This window comes from Pseudorca crassidens, chromosome 1 (genome assembly GCF_039906515.1).
Source record: "Pseudorca crassidens isolate mPseCra1 chromosome 1, mPseCra1.hap1, whole genome shotgun sequence".
Classification (NCBI taxonomy): domain Eukaryota; kingdom Metazoa; phylum Chordata; class Mammalia; order Artiodactyla; family Delphinidae; genus Pseudorca; species Pseudorca crassidens.
In genome coordinates this window covers 111874037-111896234 of record NC_090296.1, presented here as the reverse complement: position 1 = coordinate 111896234, position 22198 = coordinate 111874037, and the positions used below count along the sequence as shown (strand labels likewise).

Here is a 22198-nt window from a genome sequence, read left to right as displayed (position 1 = left end):
TCACATCAGAGCTCACATGTAGAACTGAGTCACATGGCCGGTGACCAGTCTACTAGGCACCCATCACTCACAACTCAGCCAAGTTTTGTTGTTCTCTACTTACCTTCATTAAGGATCTGAGAAAACAGCTTAACGTTTTCATTTGTACTTTACTGCGTTTCATGAGGGAAAAATATATGTGTGTGTGTTTGTGTGTGTGTATATATATATATGCCATATATATATGTGTATGTGTGTGTGTGTGTGTGTGTATGCATGCCAAGGTGGCTTCTAAAACTCCTAAGATTCTTAAAGGTTTCAGGGCATATATTTCATAAATGTCAGTCTAACTCATTACATCAACTGTTAAACAGCATTCTGTAGAGAGCAGGGAATAACACTGATTTGTTGAAGTTACTAGATCACTTTATACACTATATAAATTAAACAAAGCAGTAATTGGGAAGTATGCATAAATAATCCACATTTTGTTTTACTCCCCCAAAACAAATATATAAAGGTGATACATTAAGTTAAAAAACTCAAACAATATAAAAGAGATGAAAAATAGTCCCAGTTCCATTTCTTTCTGAATCCCACTACCCACTAAGATAGTCACTGTGAACAGGTGTACACTGCTCAAGAATTTTTTTAATATTATAAAATGGAAGAATTCATGGAATAATTCTATATATATACTTCCATGGATAGTGTTTGACTCTACAGTATTTTGTAGCTTTCTTTCTGTGGCCTAGCTGTTGATCAGTTTTATCTTTCTTAAATGTTACATAGCACAGTGTATTAAACCAATGCCCTACTGGTGGACACATAAGTTATTTCTGATTTTTTGCAATAGCAATGTTTCCATGAATATCTTTTACATATGTTACTGTCCACGTTCACAAATGAAATTACTATGTCTAAAAAAAAAGCCCATTAATAATGGTGATCACTACCCTCCAAAAATGACTGTACCAATTTATACTCCTAACAGCAATATATGAGAGTGCCCACCTTACGAAACTTTCACTAACAGTGTATATTATCTGTCTTTATCATCTTGACTAATTTTGCTTTACTTACACTTTCTTGAATATAAATGAGACTTAGTATTTTTCCAGATGTTAAATTGACCATGTGCATTTCTCTTATTCATATATTTTGCCCGTGTACTTTTTTTCATATATGTTACAAATATTAGTTTCAAGTTTATCATCTTTTCTACTTTGTTTATGGTATCTTTTACCATTATACAGTTAAATTTATGAATTTCTAGCCTTCATGATATACTTACAAAGCTCTCTCCTACAACATGATCAAAAAGATGTTTTACTATAATGCCCTTGTGGTTTTATTTTTCACACTAAATCTTGAAGTCTCAAATTAATCTGGGAAAACATATGAGTTAGGAATGAAATTAATGATTCCCACATAAATTTTCATTTACACTAATACAACCTATAGTAATTTCTTATTTTCTCCACTAATTTGAAGTGTCTCCTTTGCCATTTAGTTAATTCCCATATACATAGTACTTCCAGGACACTACCTATGTCATCTCTGTCCTGCTCCATTATTTTTGTTTTAAAACTTTTTTAGCTCCTCTTAAGAGTATCTGCTTATAGAAGAACTTCTGAACTAATTAGAATAAATGTAAGAAGTAATTTGGGGGAAAACGACATCCCTATCATACTGGGTCTTCCCATCCAAGAATATGACATGGCTCTGTTAATTCTAGTTTTTTCTGTCCTTTTATAATTTCTTCATCTAGGTCTTGCATATTTCTCAATAAATTTATCCTCAAGTACTTTTGAGTTTTTAATACAACTGTGAATAGGATCTTTTGCTATGTATAAGAAAGCAGTTGGTTTTTGCCTATTTTCTATTTGGCCATCTGACTAAGCTTTTTAGCTCCACATTAAGCATTTATTTATCAAATCAATATCTGTGTTTGTTTTTTGTTAACTGAGGGCTAGGAAAGCAGGTCTCCTGCGTTCCAGAGATAGCTAGGGCTAAACATTCTTTCATAATTTCCAACTGATTCTCTTGAAATGTTCTAGGTATGTAATAATTTGGTCTTTCCTCTTCACTACTTATTTCTTTTCCTTGTCTACTGCCTTGTCCCACAGCAGCAGTCCTCCTGGCTGATTCCTGACTGTAATGGAAAGTCATTAGTGCTTCACTATTAACTGTGATGATCACTGGCAGCTTTTGATAGATAATCCTCAACAAGTTAACAACATGTCTATTCCTATAATAATAGGGCTTTTTTTTTTCTTCTTTTAATCAGTCATGAATTTGCAATTTTATCAAAACCTATTTGGGCATTTTGATTTTTCTTCTCCCAACAAATTATACTTTCTAATATTAAATCAGTCTTGCACTATTGAAATAAATCCTACTTGATCTCTGTATATTACTGTTTCAGGACACTACTGGATTCTATGTGCTAACATTTTATTTAAGATTCTTTATAGTATTAGTAAGATAAAGCTACATTTTTTTTCCTTTCAGATGGTATCTTTGTTAGGGTTTAGACATGGGGTTATTTTAGCCTCCCATACACCCTTTCAGTTAAATGATTTCAAATGACAGTGGTCTTTCTCACCATCACCTTTCCTTTTTAAATGAAAACTAACCTTAACAATTACAGATCCAAAAAGCACATAAGTAATTCTAGCCAACTAGATGTCTAAGCATGTAAAAGCAAGACTTCTCAGGTAATCACACATCTCCATCCCCATTTAATAAACAAATGTGTATTCCTCAACTAAAATTCATCACACTATGGACTGTCCAAGAAAAATGACTGCCCTTAATTGATATTAGTGGTAAACAAAAAGAGAATGAAGCGTTACCACACCCCATCATATAGTTTTTAAAGCTGATGTAAGCTACTTATTTGTTTATTTTTTACTAAAGTGTATTTGATTTACAATACTGTCTGGGTTTCAGGTGCACAGCAAAGTGATTCAGTTATACATACGCATATATCGATTTTTTCAGATTCCTTTCCCTTATAGGTTATTACAAAATATTGAGTATAGTTCCCTGTGCTATACAGTAGGACCTTGTTGGTTATCTATTTTATATATAGTAGTGTGTATATGTTAATCCCAAACCCCTATTATAATTTATCCCCTGCCCTGCTTTCCCCTTTGGTAACCTTAAGTTTGTTTTCTATGTCTGTGGGCCTATTTCTGTTTGGTATATAAATCCATTAGTATCGTTTTTTTTTTAGATTCCACATATAAGCAATATATGGTATTGGTCTTTCTCTGTTGGCTTACTTCACTTAGTATGATAATCTCTAAGTCCATCCGTGTTACTGTAAATGGCATTATTTTTTATGGCTGAGTAATATTCCATTGTATACATGTACCACATCTTCTTTATCCACTCCTCTGCTGATGGACATTTAGGTTGCTTCCATGTCCTGGCTATGGTAAATAGTGCTGCAGTGAACATTGGGGTGCATATATCTTCTCAAATTATGGTTTTCTCCAGATATATGCCCAGGAGTGGGATTGCTGGTCATATGGTAGTTCTAGTTTACTTTTTTAAGGAACCTCCATACTGTTGTTCATAATGGTTGTAACCAATTTACATCCCTACCAACAGTGCAAGAGTGTTCCCTTTTCTCCACACTCTCTCTAGCATTTATTGTTTGTAGACTTTTTGATGATGGCCATTCTACCTCACTGTAGTTTTGATTTGCATTTCTCTAATAATTAGTGATGTAAGCATCTTTTCATGTGCTTTTTGGCCATCTGTACGTCTTCTTTGGAGAAATGTCTATTTAGGTCTTCTGCCCATGTTTTGATTGGGTTTTGTTATTGAGCTGCATGAGCTGTTTGTATATTTTGAAGATTAATCACTTGTCAGTTGCTTCATTTGCAAATATCTTCTCCCATTCTGAGGGTTGTCTTTTTTTGTTTTCTTTATGGTTTCCTTTGCTGTGCTGAAGGTGTTAAGTTTAATTAGGTCCCATTTGTTTATTTTTGTTTTCATTACTGTAGGAGGTGGATCCAAAAGGATTTTGTTGCCGTTTATGTCAAAGAGTGTCCTGCCTATGTTTTCCTCTAAGAGTTTTACAGTATCCAGTCTTACATTTAGGTCTTTAATCCATTTTATTTTTGTGTATGGTGTTAGAGAATATTCTAGTTTCATTCTTTTACACATAGCTGTCCAGTTTTTCCAGCACCACTTATTGAAGAGACTATCTTTTTTCCATTGTATTTTCTTGCCTCCTCTGTCATAGATTAGTTGACCATAGGTGCATGAGTTTATCTCTGGACTTTCTATCCTGTTCCATTGATCTATACTTGTTTTGAGGCCAGTTCCGTTTTTCTTTCTCAGGACTGCTTTGGCTATTTGGGGTCATTTGTGATTCCATTAAAATTGTAAAATTTTTTGTTCTGGTTCTGTAAAAAATGCCATTGGTAATTTAATAGAGATTGCATTGAATCTGTAGATTGCTTTGGGTAGTATAGTCATTTTGATAATACTGATTCTTCCAATCCCAGAATGTGGTATATCTTTCCATCTGTTTGTGTCATGTTCAGTTTCTTTCATCATTGTCTTACAGTTTTTCGAGTATAGGTCTTTTGCCTCCTCAGGTAGGTTTATTCCTAGGTACTTGGTTCTTTTTGATGTGATGGTAAATGGGATTGTTTCCTTAGTTTCTGTTTCTGATCTTTGGTTGTTAGTGTATAGGAATGCAAGAGATTTCTGTGTATTAATTTTGTATCCTGCAACTTTACCAAATTCACTGAAGAGCTTTAGTAGTTTTCTGGTAGCATCTTTAGTATTTTCTATGCATAGTATGTCATCTGCAAACAGTGACAGTTTTACTTCTTCTTTTCCAATTTGGATTCCTTTTATTTCTTTTTCTTCTCTGATTGCCATGGCTAAGACTTCCAAAACTATGTTGAATAAAGGTGGGGAGAGTGGACATCCTTGTCTTGTTCCTGATCTTAGAGGAAATGCTTTCAGCTTTTCACCATTGCGTGTGATGTTAGCTGTGGGTTTGTCATATATGGCTTTTATTATGTTGAGGTAGGTTCCCTCTAGGCCCACTTTCAAGAGCTTTTATCATAAATGGGTGTTGGAATTTTGTCAAAAGCTATTTCTGCATCTCTTGAGATGATCATATGGTTTTTATTCTTCAATTTGTTAATGTGGTATATATCACACTGACTGATTTGAGAATATTGAAGAATCCTTGCATCCCAGGGATAAACCCCACTTGATCATGGTGTATGACCCTTTTAATGTATTGTTGGATTTGGCTTGCTAGTATTTTGTTGAGGATTTTTGCAGCTATGTTCATCCGTGATATTAGCCTGTAAGTTTCTTTTTTGTGGTACCTTTGTCTGGTTTTGGTTATCAGGGTGATGGTGGCCTCACAGAATGAGTTTGGGAGTGTTCCTTCCTCTGCAGTATTTTGGAATAGTTTTACAAGGATAGGTGTTAACTCTTCTCTAAATGTTTGATAGACTTTGCCTGTGAAGCCATCTGGTCCTGGACTTTCGTTTGTTGGAAGTTTTAAAATCAGAGTTTCAATTTTGGTGCTTATGATAGATCTGTTCATATTTTCTGTTTCTTCCTGGTTCAATCTTGGAAGTTTGTACCTTTCTAAGAATTTGTCCATTTCTTCTAGGTTGTCCATTTTATTGGCACATAGTTGCTTGTCTCTTATGATCCTTTGTATTTCTATGGTGTCCACTGTAACTTCTTTTTCATTTCTAGTTTTATTATTTTTTTGAGCCCTCTCCCTTTTCTTCTTGATGAGTCTGGCTGAAGGTTTATCAATTTTGCTTATCTTCTCAAAGAACCAGCTTTTAGTTTCCTTGATCTTTTCTGTTATTTTCTTCATCTCTATTTCATTTATTTCTGCCTTGATCTTTATGATTTCTTTTCTTCTACTAACTTTGGGTTTTGTTTGTTCTTCTTTCTCTAGTTGCTTTGGGTGTAAGGTTAGGTTGTTTACTTGAGATTTTTCTTGTTTCCTAAGGTAAGATTGTCTTGCTATAAACTTCCCTTTTAGAACTGCTTTTGCTGTGTCCCATAAGTTTTTTATCATCTTGGCTTTCATTTTCATTTGATTTCTTCAGTGATCCATTGGTTATTTGATAGCATACTGTTTAGCCTCCATATGTTTGTTTTTTTAGTTTTTTTCCTTGTAGTTGATTTATAATCTTACAGCATTGTGGTCAGAAAAGAAGCTTGATATGATTTCAGTTTTTTTTAATTTACCAAGGCTTGCTTTGTTGCCCAACATGTGATCTATCCTGGAGAATGTTCCATGTGCACTTGAGAAGGTGTATTCTGCTGCTTTCGGATGGAATGTTCTATAAATGTCAATCCATCTGGTCTAATGTGTCATTTAAGACCTGTGTTTCCTTATTTATTTTTTGTCTGCATGATCTGTCCATTGATGTAAGTGGGGAGTTAAAGTCCCCCACTATTATTGTGTTACTGTTGATTTCTCCTTTTATGGCTATTAGCATTTGCCTTACATATTGAGGTGCTCCTATGTTGAGTGCATATATATATATATATTTACAATTGTTATATCTTCTTGGATTGATTCCTTGATCATTTTATAATGTCCTTCTTTGTCTCTTGTAACAGTGTTTTAAAGTCTATTTTGTCTGATATGAGTATTGCTACTCCAGCTTTCTTTTGATTTCCATTTGCATGGAATAGCTTTTTCCATGTCCTCACTTTCAGTCTGTATGTGTCCCTAGATTTGAAGTGGGTCTTTTGTGGACAGCATATATATGGGTCTTGTTTTTATATATGGGTCTTGTTTTTGTATCTATTCAGCCAATCTATGTCTTTTGGTTTGAGCATTTAATCTGTTTATGTTTAAGGTAATTATCAGTATGTTCTTATTGCCATTTTGTTAATTGTTTTGGATTTGTTTTTGTAGGTCTTTTTTCTTCCCTTCCTCTTTTGTTCTCTTGTGATTTGATGACTATCTTTAGTGTTGTGTTTGGACTGCTTTTTCTTTTTCGTGTGTCTGTTATAGATTTTTGGTTTGCAGCTACATTGAGGTTTTGATATAACAGTCTATATATATATACACACACACACACACACACACACACACAGGATTAAGTTGCTGGTCTCTTAATTTCAAATGCATTTGTACTCTCCTCACAATTGCTGATTTTGATATCATATTTGTGGTTTGATGATTTCCTACCCTTACTATATGTTTACCTTTATTGGTGAGCTTTGCCATTCATAAATTTCTAGCTGTGGCCTTTTCCACCTAGAGAAGTTCCCTTCGCATTTGTCATAAAACTGGTGGTGCTGAATTCTCTTAGCTTTTGCTTGTCTGTAAAGCTTTTGATTTCTCTGTTGAATATGAACGAGAGCACTGCTGGGTTGAGTATTCTTGGTTGTAGGTTTTTCCCTTTCATCACTTTAAGTATATCATGCCACTCCCTTCTGGCCTGCAGAGTTTCTGCTGAAAAATCAGCTGATAACCGTATGGGGATTCCCTTGTATGTTATTTGTTGCTTTTCACTTGCTGTTTTTAATATTTTCTTTTTGTCTTTAATTTTTGTCAATTTGATTAATATGTGTCTTGGTGTGTTCCTCCTTGGGTTTATCCCGTATGGGATTCTCTGCACTTCCTGGACTTGACTGTGTGTTTCCTTTCCCATGTTAGGGAAGTTTTTGGCTATTATCTCTCTTCAAGTATTTTCTCAGGCCCTTTCTCTGTTCTCCTTCTGGGACCCATATCATGCGAATGTTGGTATGTTTAATGTTATCCTGGAGGTCTCTTAGACTGTCCTCATTTCTTTTCATTCTTCTTTCTTTATTCTGTTCCACAGCAGTGATTTCCACCAGTCTGTCTTCCAGCCCACTTGTTCGTTCTTCTGCCTCATTTATTCTACTACTGATTCCTTCTAGTGTATTTTTCATTTAGGTTATTGTATTGTTCATCTTGTTTGTTCTTTAAAGCTTCTAGCTCTTTGTTAAACATTCCTTGTATCCTCTTGGTCTGTGCCTCCATTCTGTTTCCGAGATCTTGGATCAACTTTACTGTTATTACTCTGAATTTTTTTTAAGTAGATTGCCTAGCTCCACTTCATTTAGTTGTTCTTCTGGGGTTTTATCTTGTTCTTTCACCTGGAACATATTTCTTTGTGATGTCATTTTATCTAACTTTGTGTGTTTGAGGTCTCCATTCCCCAGGCTGCAGGAGTGTAATTCTTCTTGGTTCTGGTGTCTGCCCCCTGGTGGGTGAGGTTGGTCCAGGGGCTTGTGCAGGCTTCTTGGTGGGAGGGACTGGTGTCTGCCCTTTGGTGGGTGGAGCTGGGTCTTGTCCCTCTGGTGGGCAGGGCCATCTCAGGAGGTGTGTTTATAGGTGGCTGTTGGCTCTGGATGACTTTAGGCAGCCTGTCTGATGACGGGTGGGGCTGTGTTCCCACCCTGCTGGTTGGTTGGCCTGAAGTGTGCCAGCACTGAAGCCTGTAGGCTGTTGGGTGGGGTCAGGTCTCTTTGCCAAAATGGTGACCTCCAGGAGAGCTCACACCAATTGAGTATTCCCTGGGGCGTCTGCCACCAGTGTCCTTGTCCCCACAGTGAGCCACAGTCAAACCCCACATCCCCAGGAGACCTTCCAAGACCCTCAGGTAGGTCTGACCCAGGCTCCTATGACTGCTTTGCCCTGGGTCCCAGTGCATGTGAAACCTTGTGTGTGCCCTCCAAGAGTGGAGTCTCTGTTTCCTCCAGTCCTATGGAGCTCCTGCACTCAAGCCCCCCTGGCCTGCAAATCCAAATGCTCTGGGGACTCCTTCTCCTGATTGATTCCAGACCCCAAGGCTGGGAAGCCTGATATTGGGCTCAGAACTCTCACTCCTGTGGGAATCTCCGCGATATAATTATTTTCCAGGTTGTAGGTCACCCACCTGCCAGCTATGGGATTTGATTATATTGTAGAAGTGCCCCTCCTACCGTCTCATTGTGGCTTCTTCTTTGTCTTTGGGTGTAGAATATCTTTTTGGTAGGTTCGAGTCTTTTTTGTTGATGGTTGTTCAGCAGTTAGTTGTGATTCGGTGTTTTGGTGAGAGGAGGTGAGCTCAAGTCCTTCTACTCCACCATCTTGTCTCCAGCCTCTCCCTCATTCTTAGGCAGAAGTTGAGCCCTCACAGGCAACTGTCTTGGACGCTTCATCATGAAAGATAATTGCCACTGCATGTGCTTCTTTGTCTCTCGAGGCAGCCTGGTTATATTTTTGGTGTTGTACTGTTCAGTTACCTTGTGCAAGTCTCTGCTGCCTTTTCATCTGGAAATTTTTCTAGCCCTCTGGGTCCTTTACTAGAGGCCTTCTTGAAGGCCACCAGCATCGTCTGAAAATCTCGTTTTGTTGCATTTTGCAGATACTGCATGGTTTAGACATTCTAAAGCTGACAGTAAGCTCTTTAACCAAATGAAGTCTGAGAATTCAAGAATACAGGAAACATGTTTCTAGCCAAACCCTCAACACCTCAGGATGGTCTGGGCCCCCTGATGCTAATACCGATCTTTATCAGATTTCAAGGAGGCAAGAAAAATACTACTTGGGATATGAGGCAAATTCCATTTGCCACTATTCTCGTTTATAGTACCCGTCAACCACCTAAGTAAGCTGTGTCATACACTCTCCTGGATGGTCTCAAGAAAGGAACATCTCTCAGTATTAGGGCATTAAGTTTAAGTGAAATGTTACAGAGGCAATAAGAACCATGTATGACCAATTCAGGAGGGGTGGGGGGCATCAGCACTGAAGAAACCTGAACAAATGAGTGTCTCTGGGTCTTCCAATCAATCAGTCAAAAATCATCTGGACTAACGGTTTTGTTTAACATGAGGAATTATGATTCAAATAGATACCCAGATATATATATTAAGGAACAGTATGTTTTACTACATTAATATTATTAGTGTTCTTATTGAAATTTTAAGATGAAGTCAATCTAATTTAGATTATATAATTTGAGGCTAATTCCTTTAACTTTCACTGATTTCCCCTCTAAATGATCAAATAATATTTGTTTTATGCTTAAGTTAGCCTGTATTCATATGCCATAAATATAAAGGGAAAATGATCTGACAGACACTTGCTATCAAGTATACTGTGATATTTTCTTAATCTCAAATAGGCCAAAAACAGTTTTAGAGAAACATACTAGAGCCACATATTTTAGAGGGAAGTGGCATGGATGGGGCTTCCTTAAATTTCTTTTGTACTCCTGTTCAAAAGAGACAATCAACACTGTTGTATAGGTGGAGAACAAACTAAAAGCATCTACAGAGTGTTTTCATATCCATTTTACAGGATAATTTGCTTCTACAGCAGCACGGTCCAGTAGAACTTTCTGCAACAGTGGAAATGTTCTGCACCTGTGCTGACCACTACAGTAGCCACTGGCCCCAGGGGGCTCCCGAGCACTCTAAATATGGCTAGTATAACTGAGCAATGGAATTTGAAATTTCACTTTGATTGATTTTAATAGGCACATGTGACTTCATGGTTGCATATTGGACAGTATAGTTTTAGACCAACAGAATCTTCTGTTTTGTAAGAAAAGTTTACATTATATGTATATTAATCATTATGACAATACTACCTAAAACTTTTTGACAGTACTCCCTAAAACTTTTAGTGAACATGTAATTCAGGGTAGAAACTTTATTTGCCTTCACTATAGAGGTACTTAATGACAGAACACATACTAATCCTCTTTCTTTTTTCTATCCTAGTTTCTTCTTTCTATGACTAAAAAGAACGATTAGTCATTTTAGTGGTTGGTCAAGGACAGGTCTTCTGCCTTGACTGAAGTAGTTAATACTCATCAAGGAAAAAATCTGTTCAGAAATCTCTGAAAGTAAATGTGAATTTGTATCTTGCAATTAAAAGCAAGGCCTCAGGCTTAGCCAACAGTTATGTCATCAAGAGAGCTCTCAAATTATTAGTCATACAAAAGAGTGAATGACACCATAATTTATAAAACTTTTCTGAGGTTCTTTCTTCCTCTGGTTACTAGTGGAATATCCATAGAATAAATTCTATTTCATTAGATCAGAAAAAGTTTTGTTACAAACTTTCAATTTTAAACTAGTTTTAAAAAGAGGAGAAAGGTGAGAAATATGTTTCACCTGGCAGGTCAGTATCTCTGGCAGGCATTCTTGCTAAACAGAATTTTTTGGTACAAGAAGAGACATTCAGGTTTGACTTTTGTTAAGTTATAACACAAATTAATTACAACAATTATTTGGTATTTCAAGGGGGAAAAAATCTGGAACATCAAAGTATCTTTACCTCGTAATGAACAAACTGGTCCATTTTCTTGATTCTTAGAGCGTTTATTTCTGAACTGACTTGGAATATCTAATGAAAGGTCTTAAAAGGAAACAGGAAAACAACTGTTAAAAACAACTGTTAAAGGCATATAACCACACTCAAAAAAATAATTTCAAAAATTGATGTATTTTTAAGGATTTATCTCTCTACCGTCTTAGTTTTCAAAGGAAACATTACAGTTATTATTTTAATACAATATCATATCTCCATATGCCAAATATGTCTTACCTAGGAATGGATCAAACTTTCTAGATTCTGTCCCACATATGAGGCAGTTAACCTCATTTTGGAGAATGCCTCCGAATATAGCCGTGACAACTGTGGATGCTCCATTTCTAGAGAAAATCACACAGGCAAACATCTCAGTAAAAAACTAAAATACATACGTGCAGGTGGCTCTGGGGTGTGTGTGTGTATATATATATATATATCATTTATTAATTTAAATTATAACACAAAAATTTTGAAGCTATATATAGATGTATACCAAATAAAAGGTTTAAGCCACTGTCCTTCCCCCAGCTCCTCTCCCAAACCCACTACTTTGTACAAAAGTTCCTAACAAACAAACACTGAACATTTGCCATTACTAACAGATCACGTACGTGCCTGTCTGTACTCAGGGCAACAGGACCCCTTTCCCTCAATTATACCCCTCAGAAAAGAGGGAACTGCCTTAGATTGGACCCTTTGCAAGGCTTCTCATATTATGGGGAGCACTCTCAATTACTTTACTTTGAATAACAACCTTGATCAAAGATAGTTTCAGGTGTTTTTAGATGGTCATATTTGGGGAAAATGAGGTAAACAAATTTAATACATACTTAGTAATCACTGGTGGAGATATGACTTCACATTTGAAGTGCTGGATCTTACTATCAGCAAGCCTTTTAAAAAGCTCACTTAAAACAATATAATAATTCCCTTGTGGAGATAAAAAAATATGTACAGCACTTTAAGAACAATAAGAAACCAACTGTCCTAATACTACTTAACCTCTCTGTGCCTCAGCTTCATCAAATGTGAAACAGGCATAACATCTATCTACCTCAGAGGCCTGGTGACAATGAAATGGGAATATACCTACAGTGCTTTTAGACAAGTGCTTACCAAAAAGAAAGACCTTAGAGTGTTGTAAGCATCTTTTATAACAATAATCAGGATCATACCTGCCTTCTGCTTTTCTTTCCTAAGTATCTTGGACATGTAACTCACAGGTGCACAGCCTGCCACGGTATGGACAGAGAATGCACAAGAACAGCTGAGAAAGTGCACCAGTGACAGCATGATTAGCAAGCACTTATATTATTTGGCACTTACATGCCAGGCTCCATTCTAGGTACTTTCCATGTAAATCAATTAATCCTCACAGCAACTCTGAGGTAGATAAGATCATCCCCATTTTGCAGACCAGGAAGCTGAGGTTCATAGGTTAAATAACTTGGCCCAAGTTCACACAGCTGGCCTGACCTGAGCACCTGCTGTGGACACTATGCTCCTTCTCTTAATTTAACTAATATATAATATTAATGGGTAAATCAACTATACTTCAATAAAAAAATATTATTTTAAAAACCAAAATGGTGGGCTTCCCTGGTGGCGCAGTGGTTGGGAGTCCGCCTGCTGATGCAGGTTCATGCCCCGGTCCGGGAAGATCCCACATGCCGCGGAGCGGCTGGGCCCGTGAGCCATGGCCGCTGAGCCTGCGCTCCACAATGGGAGAGGCCCGTGTACCGCAAAAAAAAAAAACAACACCCCAAAATGGCTTTGGGTTTCACTGCAACAACAGGAACCCACGTAAAATTGTCAACAGAACAAATAAAGATGAATCAGAATAAAAACAAAAACATTAATGGATACTGAGGTTCATTTGTGTGCTGTCATTAACAGTACTACAGTGAACACAGATAATAACTTTTGTGCACTTATGCAGTTACTTGAGCCAGTATATTGCTCTTTTTCGCTAATAGCAATTTGAGGTGGTTTCTGTCACTTGCAGTCAATAGTACTCCTAATACACTGAACCGTACTTCAAATTGCTCCAAATTAGACCTACTGCAATGATGAGACAGACAAAACTTACCTGAGCAATTCTATTATTTTAAAAGTTTGCTTCCTTTTATACTGTAGCTTTTTTGTTTTTTTAAGTTGTTCATAGGATACACATGGCTTTAGTAAAGTACAAAGGGAAGATACAATGGGAACTGTAGGATATAATGGCCATTTCAGGTTTTAGATTTAATATCTGTATCACAAAGGATATACCACCCCCCAAAAAAATCTACTGAAAAATAAAGGGACTATGACTGACCCTTTTATACTGATGTTCACACACACTGCTGCCTTTAATTAAAATGGAAACTGCTTTATTAAAAAGCAGTACACTTAAACTCAATGTACTTCTTCCTTTATAATTTCTTCCTCTGAGAAAAAGATACTAATGAATTCTTGGCTATCTGATGTGTATGGCATTAAGCTTAGTCATTATACAATGACTTAAAACAAGATTCACGAATTATTTCAAAATCACTGTTCCATTTCTCATAACTACACAACGAGAGAGTTTAAATATTGGCTACTTGGACAGGCTATTATGCTGCAAAGTTCCTTTATATTGGCACTCATGATTTTCTATGTGTTAAAAAGAACACATCCGCCATTTATTTCTACCATCCTCACCCCCACCTTCAGTAGGGTTCAGTGTGTTTATACGAATAAATACAAGTACAGGAGACCTTTTTTTTTTTGTAGTTTCAGCAAATATGATCTTTACATCCTGAAATGCATCCTCCAGTGAATTTAAGGGAATATAAAGGAGCCTGAGTTTTGAATACTTAATAATTTTTTTATGTTCCTAACTCACTACTGGAACTTAAAATTACTATTATTTAAAATATCATGAAAGGGTATGGATTAATACTGAAAACTCATTAGTTACTAAAAGAACATCTTATATCACACAATGTGATTCCCTAAGGGTGCCCTGGGCATCAAATAAAATAATAAAGACATATATCCTCTCACTTCACACAGACTATCCTTCATAGAGCCCAGCTCAATATCCTTTGTGTATGAATATATCATCCTAAAATACAAAACAGAATTTTTCATTTAATACTATGTTTGATTGGGTGCTAGCAGCAAGAACATTTCTACCAGATCACAGGTCCTTCCCTTTCTGTACTGGATTCTAATTTGAACCATAGCTCCTAGGACCTAGGTTCAAACATTTAAAAAAGTATGGCAATTCATACTGATTGCCCATCTCTGATACAGTCAGATTGGCTGTGCGACCGCTCTGTCATTAAAAAGACCTTATCTTACACAAAATCCGATTTACGGACTGTCAGGCAATATACTACAGCAAACCCTATATATAACTTACTCTTTTCTTCTTTCTTTGGGGAGTTCGTCTTATAATCCCTTTCCTGCATAGGTCAATATGAAACTTTTCCCAAACTCTGAACAAAAGGAGACAACTAACCAAGATCCAAGCTGAAATCAAAGTCAATTTTCTCTCCCTCAGCAAAATAAACATTCTGCTCTCAATGTATATTTTGGGGTATCAGTACCTGGGAAAGCAACCCAAAAGGTTTGTTTTGTTCATACTGAGAGGCAAAAAAAAAAAATTCTGAAAAGTTACGAATGCCTCAATTTGATTAAAGAACAGACATATTTTTGGAAAATTTAAGTCCAAATGAGGCTTTAGAAAAATTCACATTCAAAATATTTTAAGCCTGTTATTAGTGAACAAATGCAATTATTTTAGTATATGAAAACTGTCTCCCATACATTATTCAATACAGTTGGAGGAAAATTTTTAAGTGTTAAATTGTACAAATGTTTTCTATTTTTTCAAGTTTAAAAATAATCTATAGCAAATAACGATTAGAACTACACCTGGATGCAAGTACAAGATGCCTTCGATCTGGAAGCAGGAGGCATGTGCTAGCTAGTCCCCTTGGTCAGAAAGTTCAAGTGCACAAAAGTTTCAGCAAAGGTCCAGAAAACTTCCCACCTTCCATTATAAGTCTAATAAACAAGAACACCAGTAGCAATCTGAGGTCTTCCCAGAAAACAAAAGGAAACTAAATCTTACATGCAACATTTGTTACTTGCAGACAGAGTAGAATTCTCTTGCAGGATTGATGAGCGGGAAATACCGTTGAAACCGCCCTGGAGTTCCAAGTGCAGGTGGTCTAACAGGTAGCGCATGAACTCATGAGCGTCCTGCTGCTGATAGCCCCTTGAAGCAAACAGAAACAGTCACTGTGGGGCTCCGCCTGCCCAGCCAAACAGGCAGGAGGGCAAAGTGTTGAGAAGGGCCACAGCCCTGCGCTCAGAGCACAGGGAGGCGCCCTGATTCTTCCTCCTCACTTCCTCCTTGTTTTACATGTGAAAGCACCTTCCAGACAGAATTCCACTACTGAAAAACAAGTCTGAAAACACAGAGTAGTAGAGCTAACTGGACTTCTAGTGATCTCAACTGACCTCACTTAAGAGGAAAACTGAGGGGCAAAAAAGGGGTTGTGGGACCTGCCTGAAGTCCTGCAACAGGAGAGTAACATGTCTCCTGGATGGACTGTGAATCTTCCCATTTCCCACACGGCCTCTCTAGAAGATGCTCAAATGTTAAAATTTCACATCTTAACCTGCACCAGAAAACTAGGTCTAAACCACCATTATAAGAAATAAGGAATTTAAAACTAAATCTTTAGACTGAAAGATACTAATTTTTAAACACTGGCTGAAAGGAAGAAAAACTTTATCTAAAGAGTTAAAGATGTATAGCATTCTATACGTGCATCCTAATCTCTGATTCAAGAGATTTTTTAAATAAATAAAAACTTTAAAACGCATTGACTTATAATTATGCTCTAGCCTAAAACTTTAATATATACAGCAACATATTCTGAGGTTACTTCTTACACTATATTCAGTCAGGAAATTCTATGGAATTCTTCTAATACAGATCAATGACAAGTGAACAGTAATGAAATCTGACAGAAAATTAAGCTGGTATAGTTGGAAGGTAACAGAGGTTTATGTAGATGAATCCAGCAATGATATCTAAAGTACATTCATAAAATTATCGATAGGAAAGACTACTGCCTACATTTTTACAGGTATGGAAGGCTGAGCCTGCACGTCCAGAGCCTGTGCTCCACGGCAGGAGAGGCCACAACAGTGAGAGGCCCGCGTACCGCAAAAAAGAAAAAAGAAAGGACAGGAAAAGCTGGGCATGCTAGGAAGCCATAAGAAGTGTGGCAAGTAGGTATATGTCTGCTGGGAAGTTCAAACTCAGGAACAGTTTCCCTGCTAAGTGACTGGCTTTTGGTTTGGGTGGGAAAAGAGAAAGAATAGCTCTGATGATTTCTATGTCCAAAGCTGGTGATTACATTTAGGGTACTTTTTTTCCTGCATTTATTTATTTATTTAATAGAGGAAAGTTGTTCCTACTTCTACATGCATGATTGTATTTCAGGCTCCTCACTTTTTTCCCCCTTTGGCCATGCCGCGCAGCTTACGGGATCTCAGTTTCCCGACCAGGGATTGAACCCAGGCCACAGCAGTGAAAGCCCGGGATCCTAATCACTAGGCCACCGGGGAACTCCCCAGGCTCCTCTTATTTTATTCCAAGGTATCACACTCCCTAGATACTGTCACATGTTAATCAAGGAAAATGGGCTTTCTAAACTTTAAAAAATTTTACTTTGGGATTATAAATACAAACATAATTCAAGACCCCATTGCATTTCCACTTCGGCATGTTGTAAGAACTTTTACCCTGTACACGTAATAGGAGTAACAATTACGAGAAGAAAACCCTACCTCACACCTGGGCACTGTGCAGTGACCCTGCACTAAAACTTTATGCATGATATAATCTCAAGATCTAGAGCTAACCAAGAGAAAATTATTCTCTGATTACATGAAAGTGAGGAACAATCTGAATTACTACAGAACGAAGAGAAAGCCCTGCTAAGAACACACAGACATCCTATTCTGATCAGTCTCTAAGGAAATCTAAGAGTTCATATGTAATAGGAATCACTCCGGAAACGCCATCCGAATTTCTCAACCTGGTCACCTATTCCAAAAGTTCTTTCCCTTCATTGGTAGGAATAATAGAATGAGTAAAATTAAGCAGCTAAAAACTAAATCATGCTCACAGCTGGGCTAAAGAAACCAGAAAGAACAGAGATACGGGCAGATTTAGATGAAAAGTAGAATTCTATTAGATGAAGAGGGAACTGAGTCACCATGGGAACCAAGTAGAAGAGTATAAAGGTGGTTGGTGGGCCTCACTGGGGCACGTGGACAAATTACTGTTAACACGTCTATCGCTGACCAACACCACGAAGACCTGGGTTCTAATTCTGGTCCCAACACATACTAGATGTATAAAACTGAACAAACTACTCTCCTCTGTCTCAGTTCCGTCTTCTTTCAGATGGGGCTAACACTTCTTACCCTGATGGGAATTTTGTTGTGTTTCTTAATGAAGGTCAGATATAAAATACCTAAAGTGCTCGACACATAATAGGCATTCAACAAATGGAAGCAATTTTTATATAATAACCAAACACAAAGATTAAATCCCCATCAAGAGTCTAAGTAGGTGATTGTTAGAAATTTTATATCAAGTCCAGACGTGATTAGCAGTAACTTAATCATTTCTACCTTTCCTATTTAGAGTCAGGAAATTCTAAAATTCTTACAAAATGATTCTCTCCTTCTCAGGAGAGATTTAAATAACATGAAATATAAAAGAAATTTCCTTCAAAACAAAGACCAGGGTTAACAATAGTCAATTACGTCTGATCCTCAAGGCTAGACTCTTTGGCAAGGCAACAAATTATAGTCCTTTGAAGCTGTTACCCTTTGGACATTTTTCCATACTACCAATATATCTAAACCACTCTGAGACAGTAAAGCAATATGTATTGCTGAGTTTTACCAGAGCGTGCTGGTTTTAAAAAAGAAAGAGAGGGCTGTACATAAGGTGCCAAAATCATGACTAGTAAGAACCATGACGTGCTTCGGAAAGATAAAATCAGGAGAAGGTGGTGAAGGCTGCTGTCAAGCACCCGTAGTGCTTCAGATCTGCTGTTACCTACGGGGAGGACTAGCTTAGGAGAAGAGGGAGATGTCTCTGACAGCAGGGCTGTTTCCCCGCTCAAGCGAGACCAGATAAAGAACACGGGAAACGCTGTGACTCTATAACCACATTAGGAGATGATGTGTTAATTGTGTTACCTTCTGGAAAGCGAATGAAGCCCAATGGACTTAACTACAGTCTTGTAAGGTCTTCAGAACCCAGACCAGAACAGTGAATATGATACCATGGTTTTCTACTGATTACATTTGGATTTTTTTTTTTTTAGCTGAAATAACAGGACGGTGTATGATGATAATTACTCTGTATAAGATTTTGAAAAAATCAAGGAAATTTTGTCCAGTATGTTTTCCTAGAGCACGTAAGTTATTTATAAGGGCTCTGTTTTTTCAACAACAAAATGCCCTGCCTTTTGTTAAAGATTTTTCTAAGGTCTATTATTTAAACACATTTGTCTAGTAGGATATATCCAACTTCTGCTCTTCTCCTTAAAAAACAAAACACTGGTTTCATTATTGAGAATACCACCACTCTGTTGGAAATTGTTCCAGGAACAGTGTAAAGACTAATATTAATGTTTTAAATATCCTTCATTAAATAATACTTACCTAAAATTCGGCATAATCTTCCAAACAACATAAAATAAGGACTCTGGGCTAAATGCAGTCTGGCTACCTTGCCATAATGCACAGAGTGTCTTTCTAAACTCTTCCACCAAAGACCTAGAAAAGAGCAGGGGATGATGAGACCCTCAGCATTAGTGAGAGGCTGCTATTTCAATACATAATGCCAAACTGTCTAAAATCCACAAATAAAAAATGAAAACATAAAAAGAGTTTGGTCTCTTCTGAATTCAACCTGACAGCTAAGTACAGCATCTCAGAACCCATACAAATAGCAGTGATTACAGACAAAACTAGTTTTTTTAACTATATGGTGAACTCTGAGTATGCCAAAGTACTGCCATACTTGTAAAATAAAGCAATGGATAAGTTACAAATCAAATTACCTAAGAATGAAATGTTTCCAAAAAACCCGTAAAACAAGTAACAGAATCTCTTTCTCCACCTCTTGCCTTTCTCCTTCCTGCCACTCTCTAGGAGCGCACTCCCCAGACCTCGATGCGTGACTGCTCCTCTCTGCCGCAGAGTCCATCTGGCCACAAAGCTTCAACACTCACCTCTATACCAATGACTCTCAAATCCAAATCTAAACTCCAGATTTTTCTCATGACCACTTTTATTCAGTTGTCTCCAGGTTCCAACAGGAATTTTCTACTGGCTGCCCTCTTGTCTCTTCTAACTCACTGTGTCCTAAACCTACTCTCCGTACTCTCCCTACGGTCCCTCAGTCTCCAATCGCCCCTTCTCTCACAGGAATACAACTTCCATTTTTTTCTTGGCACATGAGCTGCCTGGAATAAATAAAAATTTGAGTGTGCCCAACTTCTGACAAATTCCCTTAAAGAGAAAGAGTGGTCCTTCTTATTCACCCCTTCCTTCTGCCTTCCAGCTAGAATGAGGACGAAACGGTGGTGCGCCAGCACCATTGTGGATGATGTGGGCTGGTGGGACAGAAAGCCAGAGGAGCCCAATGATTGTGTGAAACAAACCTAGATGGATAACCTCCAACTTTTATGTGAGAAGATAAACCACGGATGTTTAAGTCACCGTTAGTTTTGGTCTTCTATGCATGTAGGTAAGCTTATACACCTCCTCAACTTCAATGACTGTATGTGTCAATACAGCTACCATACTCATGGATACCTGGTTGATATCACAGAGAATCTCACTATCTTCTTTCTCAACCCGTTATCCAGTAGGTTCTTCAGATACAAATCATATTTTTTACTTCCTAGTACCTGAACCCTCATCCTATGTTTGAGGAACCCCACCTTAAGAGTCAAAGCCCGCCTCCTACTGTGGAAGCTGAAAAGGCCAGGTACTTGCTCTCTCAGCCCCCACCCGCTCCCCCTTGAAGCCAGGACTCAGGTACACGGCCTGGGTATGCCTATTTGAAGCTGGAACAGTGCCAGACTGTTTCTGGTGGCAAAGAGCACAGTCAGGAGCGCAGGGGCAGAGCAGTAACAGCAGCATCGACCCAGCACCCAACTCCAGCAGTGCTGGCAATGGGAACTTTGGTGCAGCACGGACAGCGGTCCTGATGGGACACCCTTATGGATGCCTAGACTCCAGACCTGATTTCCCCTGCATCCAGTAATGGTAAGCTCACCAACAGACTTTCAGTAAATTCCTTTTCTGCCTAAAATGGCCAGCGGCAATTTCTATAATTCGTAACTAAACCCTAAATGACACTAATGCATCAAGTACTACTAATTCTTCCCTGAACTTTTGTGCACATGTATTTTTTCCTCTTCATTTCATGCCTATTCCCTCTAACCAATTACTATAAAGTGAAAAGCCTCCTTGAATGCAGGCACGTTCCAGCTCATCCTACATGCTGCTACCAAAGTAAACTCTTAAAACACCACTTCTAGTGATATCATTCCATCCCTGCTCCAACGCCTGGCTTCACTGCGTACTCCACACTACACACAATTCTAACACGGCCTATCCTATTCTCCCTCAGGCATCTAGGCAGAACACTGTCGGATTATAAGACGGCTTTTCAGAATGTGTGGGGATGGGGTGTGTGGGAGCAGGGATGGGCAGGCAGGGAAAACATTACATTAAAATACATACAGATGATAAATCGTAGCCCTATTTCAGTAATGTTAAGATACCCCTTACGGTCATGATAATATGATAAATCTTTCTGAACCCCAAAGAGAACGTGGCTGCACTGAATTTGAATATATATTGGTTTGGTTCTCAATAATCACTTGTCAACCTTCCATATCAGCTAAAAATTGACAGTACTGCTCTGTAATTAATTTGATAACTACAAATTAATGTAATTATCCAAGACAGGTTTATCTAACCCTATCAGACAAATCAATTCACAGAGACTAATGATATTCACACCGGTCTATACCTAGAACTGTGTTTTCTTCATAGATGTCAATTTTAGAATGCCCAAATCCACAGACTCAACAAGCGGAGTGCTACATTTGTCCTGCCTACTAGGTAAATAGAAATAAAAGAATTCTAACAATTATTAAGATTGATAGCTAGATACTTAAACACACTTGAGAGTTGTTTTGGTGCTTTTTTTTTTTTAATGCACGTGCCTATTAACTCTGTAGCTCAAAGCCAGAAAGGACATATTCTTAGACTCACACGTTGTTGTCCCCCTGGCTCCTGGTATGGTACGTTCGCCTTCCTGCTGTCTTCCCATTCCTTAACTCCACAGCAGGCAGCTCTTTGAAATAACAGCAAAACTGCTCAATGTTACTATTTTAAAAGGAAGGGGAAAAAATTATTAGTTTTTAAATGTACTAAGAAGTAAAGAAAGCACTATGAGACCTATACAGTATATGGATTTTGAAAATGTGATATTTCAATTTCTCATTCAAATGATACTCAATGCAATCTCTTAACATTGCATTTCTTCATTAAGCTTCCTCATTTACTCCAAGAAAACAATATAAGGGGGACTTCCCTGGTGGCACAGTGAGTAAGACTGCACTCCCAATGCAGGGGGCCTGGGTTCAATCCCTGGTCAGGGAACTAGATCCCACATGCAAGCTGCAACTAAGAGTTTGCATGCCACAACTTAGGAGCCCTGGAGCCACAACTAAGGAGCCTGCCTGCCACAACTAAGGCCCAGAACAA

At 37.8% G+C, this 22198-nt stretch overlaps 1 protein-coding gene and 2 long non-coding RNA genes across 11 annotated transcripts in view; 1 reads left to right on the top strand and 2 right to left on the bottom strand.

The window, feature by feature from the left end:
- USP3 (ubiquitin specific peptidase 3) overlaps positions 1-22198 on the bottom strand; it is a 214180-nt gene that overhangs the window by 22221 nt on the left and 169761 nt on the right. For 6 of the 7 annotated variants that reach the window (XM_067749616.1, XM_067749624.1, XM_067749586.1 and 3 more), the window contains 5 exons: positions 21704-21817; positions 19073-19186; positions 15444-15590; positions 11573-11679; positions 11303-11383 (listed from right to left, as the gene is read on the bottom strand). In XM_067749616.1, the coding sequence (XP_067605717.1) occupies positions 11303-11383; positions 11573-11679; positions 15444-15590; positions 19073-19186; positions 21704-21817 (563 nt within the window). The remainder of the gene's footprint in view (positions 1-11302; positions 11384-11572; positions 11680-15443; positions 15591-19072; positions 19187-21703; positions 21818-22198) is intronic. The other variant, XM_067749605.1, reaches the window with a different exon arrangement.
- Positions 1-22198, bottom strand: part of LOC137230411 (uncharacterized) — a 124475-nt gene that overhangs the window by 22221 nt on the left and 80056 nt on the right. The window lies entirely within an intron of this gene.
- LOC137230405 (uncharacterized) overlaps positions 1-22198 on the top strand; it is a 61031-nt gene that overhangs the window by 28416 nt on the left and 10417 nt on the right. For 2 of the 3 annotated variants that reach the window (XR_010946127.1, XR_010946128.1), the window contains exons 2-3: positions 19977-20162; positions 20323-20686. This is a non-coding gene — a long non-coding RNA (uncharacterized lncRNA). The remainder of the gene's footprint in view (positions 1-19976; positions 20163-20322; positions 20687-22198) is intronic. The other variant, XR_010946125.1, reaches the window with a different exon arrangement.